This window comes from Pteropus alecto, unplaced genomic scaffold, assembly GCF_000325575.1.
Source record: "Pteropus alecto unplaced genomic scaffold, ASM32557v1 scaffold413, whole genome shotgun sequence".
NCBI lineage: Eukaryota > Metazoa > Chordata > Mammalia > Chiroptera > Pteropodidae > Pteropus > Pteropus alecto.
The window spans coordinates 3,536,265-3,540,930 of record NW_006434120.1 but is presented as its reverse complement, the minus strand read 5'-3'; the positions used below and the strand labels follow the sequence as shown (position 1 = coordinate 3,540,930).

At 49.4% G+C, this 4,666-nt stretch overlaps 1 protein-coding gene across 1 annotated transcript; it reads left to right on the top strand.

Annotated features, from left to right (window-relative positions):
- Positions 1-3,623: 3,623 nt before the first annotated feature.
- On the top strand, positions 3,624-4,446 carry ARL11 (ADP ribosylation factor like GTPase 11). The gene has a single exon (XM_006909028.2). It carries the CDS (start codon positions 3,898-3,900, stop codon positions 4,444-4,446), a length of 549 nt encoding a protein of 182 aa, XP_006909090.1. The 5' UTR covers positions 3,624-3,897.
- The last annotated feature ends 220 nt before the right edge of the window (positions 4,447-4,666 follow it).

Genomic DNA, 4,666 nt, shown 5'->3' with positions numbered 1-4,666 from the left:
TCCTGGTCCCTTACTCATCCTTCCATCTACCCAACTATCTCCTCCTCTAGAAGGAGCCCTGAAACAGAGCAACTCGCCACTTTTTTAATGTAACAAGTATTTTACAATGCTCATATTTTATTCTGGAAATAAAAATTGTAAATAATAGAATCTACTTCCCCATATAATGTTGAAGGAAAATCAGTATGATGCTGTCACCAAAAAGCCATATAATGCTGTAACTATAAGGAATAAATAAAAGGAAGATAAATATAACAAGAATATTTCCATAAGAATGCTCAGGCACAATCGCATTAACGAAGCTGTCAAATTTTGCATCTAAATGTGGAGTCGATGTGGCTGCAGTAGTGCCTGATGCAGTGTTTTCGTGGGTCTTATCAGCAACTTAGTACCCAGGCAGCCCAGGGTGTCCAGGGAAAACTTCCCTCCACATTGAGTTGAAGGGGTGGGGTAATGCAGGCCACAATGGCCTTGGGTACAACTAGCGTCATATTCAGAGTGATCGTCCTCCCTGGCTCTCACCTTCTTCAGCTCCTACAGGGCCTTAGCCCTCAGGAACATCTTTTTCACTTTCGGGGCATTAGCAGCCCTCGCAGGTCCTCTCCCAATGCCTGTCTAGGCCCTGGAAGGCAGTGCCACAGAGGGGCCTCCAGATGCTCTGTACCTGCCCGTGGGACCTCGGGCTTCCCCGGAAGCCCCGGGGAAGGAGGCCGGGGGAGCGTTCCTTCCGTGGCTGCATCGCCTGGGGGCACTCAGCACCCAAGCTGCATGGTATGGTGCCTCCAAGCCCCTCGAGTCAGTGGCTTCTTCAGCTTCTGCCTGCCTGTCCATTCTCCCTGAGGCTCAGACCTGGGGAACTAGTCAGAGTAGCACCCCGCTTCCCCAGGCTCCAGGCACACCTTATTCTTAGCCTGCTGCACCCTAATCCTCTACCGGCCCCAATCCTCCTGCCAGTCAAATCCTGGCGGGATCCCCACTGCTTCATCAGCCAGGCCTAAACAGGACAGAGTCCCTTCTTGCTCTGAGCGCCCTGCACCACAGATGAGAAGGACAAGTTCTCCTCCAGATAGCTCTTTATTGCTTTGAGACTGCCCTGGGATAATGACAAAGATTCTTCACTTGACCAACTTTAGTTAGGCTCCTGAAACTTTTCCTAGGCCCACCGGTGCACTTCCTTGTAAAATCCAGTTTTAGCAAGAACCCTGCTAAGTCAGTTTCACCAGAACCCTTACCCTTGATATCTGATCACTCTCCATATTTGATCAGATTCTTCATCAGATGTCTGATCTCCCCGCCTGCCTTCAGCAAGGATCCTGTTATTCAGCTTGGCGAGAAACTCCTTTATCTCTGATGTTTCCTCTTAGTAATTTTCCATCTCCTGACCCCCACCCTGCTTCTTGGCTATAAATGCCCACTCGCCAATGTTGTATTCAGAATTGAGCCCAATTCTCCACTGAGGTCTCTTTACCCCTATTGCAATATGTAAAATATGTGGAAATTCTCCAGTTTCAGGGAGGTGGTATCTCCAGGCACCAGCCCCAGGAGAAGCACAACATTCCAAGATGCAGATGATAAAACTGTCTACTAGGCCCTGTTTGATCTGAGAGTTCCCCAGATACATTTATCTTTGTACAAAACGTTACCGGCTAACTTCTGCTTCTTGTAATCTGCTTATTCAAGGATGTAGTGGGAGGCTTTATAAGCTGCCTCCTCTGGAAGCTCGGGGCTGATCTCTAACCCTGCATGGTAGAGTCAGTTGCCGGGCGGCTGATAAAGGCTCATAATTCATCTCAATTGGCTCCATGGGTCTTAGAATCGTTCACGCCGTAACAATAGTCCTGAATAAAATCTGTTTTTATGGCTTTAACTACCATCCAGCTCTGGTTTTTCTTCAACAATAATTCCACCCCTGTTGTCCCTCCCATCACGCTTCCATCTCTCACCACACACCACGGCCCTTGCAAAACAACGACAGCCTACGATCACGGGCACTCGGAACACCAGCATCAACCCCAACACAACGCAGTGGTGTACGCAACACACTGTGTGTTTTGTTTCTTCCTAATTGTTGTAGCCTGACAATGACAATTACAATAGGGTGCCTGCTGTTTACAAAGCACTTTCTCAGTGAGTAGCACATGTTGAAAGCGAAGGAGATGACTTAGAAATCCCAGCAAGATCATGAGCAAATTATTTACCTTGTCTGAGACTGTTCCCTCATTGGTACAATGGGAGAATCATGCCCCCCAACTTGGTTCTTGACATTTTAATGAAATAGCGTGCGGAAGGCAGGAAGTGCTGCTCAAACGTTACTGGTTCCAAGAGCCAGGTTGCTGCGACTCCAGATCCAAATCGGTTAGCTACCCAATCAACAGCTTCTGACTGGAACAATTTTTTGAAAGTTCTATTTTCTGGAGGTACCATTTTTACTGGGAAAAACTAAGGACACTGTTCAAGAAAAAAGTGAGCAGTTGAATTGCCTATAGTTCTACCACATTGACACAAGTTTTTAGTTTGTATGCTTCACCTTCAACATAGATATCTATATTTTAGAGTGTTTTAACCATACATAGGAAGTTTTTTCAAGAATGTATGGTTCCAAGGAACAAAAGAATCTCCAGGCACCAGAAAAACCTCGAGGCCTGAGCTGAAGGAAAAAGTCTGATTTTCAGATTTCTCCACAAAGGAGGAGGTCATAGGATTATGAGAGAAAGAGCAAATGAGAGCGGCTGAACTTGGGCTGAAAGCAGCTGAACTTGGGCACAGCTCTGAGCATAGCACCCTCCTTCCTGCATGGAGTCTGAGATGCTGGGAAAGGGGAGTTGGTGCTGGGCCTGGCTCTGGCAAGAGCTGAAGAGCTGGGGGTATCTTTGTGGTGCATCCCCAGCTGGAGGACCGCTGGGGAGCCCTAGAGCTGAAGGAGGGGCTGTGGAGCCTGCCCTGCCCCCAACCACCTGGGAAAAGGAAGCAGAAAAAGGAGAACCCGTTACAGTCACTACACTTCCTTCTCTTCAAGCTCTTGGGACATCACTGACCAGCAGCTGCATGGAGGACGACCGCGGCAAAAGAAGGGCTTTGGGCCACTGTCTGATAACACCGAGGTAACTTTAATTTTCACTCTTCTACCCTGGCATGAGGAATGAACTGTGGCGGTCTTATTTTTCTCCGGGGGCAGCTGAAGTATACTCCTTCACCTGTCCCAGCCAAGGTTTCCCCTGACTAAATTGGGAACTGGTCTTAGACTTAAAATTTGGAATTTTCAAAAACTGGGAGTAGTGTTCTAGAGATGATTGACCTTGGTAAGACAACGGAGGACACCACTTTGCCCTGACTGGTAAGTTTGTCCTCGGCCAACAGTATTTATAAATAGCTACTGTTTACAGGACACGGCGCTGGTCGTGTTAGGCATTCCAAAGGCAGAAGTTACTGTGAGCTGCCTGTCATCTTCACTCTGCTCACTGAGCCCAAGATAGCTTCCACTCAGGGTTTAGGCTTACAGAAGGAAAACAGGCTAGAAGCCACAGACTGGTGAGAATTGAAGACATGTTTCAGTCAGTTCTGTTGAGCTAGGTTTGTCTAACCGGAACTTTGTTTTGCCTCCTTGCTTTAACTACCAAGGAATGTGAGCCCACCTTCCACATCTTTCAGCGGGCCCTATCCTTGTCTCTGAAGCAGGCTTCCCAGAAATAGGTCAGCTGATGGTGACTCACACACCCTTACTTCCTGGCCTTTCGGAGTTCGGGCCTGCGTATGAAACCTGGCATTGTAAAGACACTTGGTACCTTTGGAGTTGAAGCTCTTCTTCCCTATGCCTGCATGGCTCTGCGTGCTCTTTTGAAAAGGAATGGCTGATGTGTGCACCTGGCCTTTCTCCTCGCAAAGTTAGCAGTGGCCACCATGGGTTCTGTGAATTCCCGAAGTCACAAGGCAGAAGCCCATGTGGTGATGATGGGCCTTGACTTGGCTGGCAAGACCACGCTCCTGTACAAACTGAAGGGCTACCAGCTGGTGGAGACCCTGCCCACAGTTGGCTTCAATGTGGAACCTCTCGAAGCGCCAGGGCGTGTGTCCCTGACTCTCTGGGATGTCGGGGGTCAGACTCAGCTCAGGGCCAGCTGGAAGGACTACCTGGAAGGCACGGACATCCTCGTGTATGTGCTGGATAGCACAGACAAAGCTCGCTTGTCCGAGGCAGTGGCTGAGCTCACGGAAGTCCTGGACAACCCCAGCATGGCCAGCGTCCCTTTCTTGGTGCTGGCCAACAAGCAGGAAGCGCCTGATGCTCTGCCGCTGCTTGAGATCAGAGACAGGCTGGGCCTGGAGAGGTTCCCGGACCGCCGCTGGGAGCTCCGGGCCTGCAGCGCCCGCACCGGCGCCGGGCTGCCCGAGGCCTTGCAGAGCCTAAGGAGCCTCCTGAGATCCCGACGGCACTGCGTCCCCAGGTGAGCGCAGTGGGGCAGCGAGCGCGGAAAGCAAGAGGGCTCCACGTGGACAGAGCGGCTTATCTTTGCTCCTATGAACTAGACGAACCATTTGTTCCTTGAGATTCTTAAGCTCAATTTATCAAAGGAGAAATCCTTCTGTGCTTGGATAGAATGTTTTCTTCTTGGGACTTATCGTCACTGGTATTAATGTTGAAAATCAATTATTGTTTGAATAACGATAC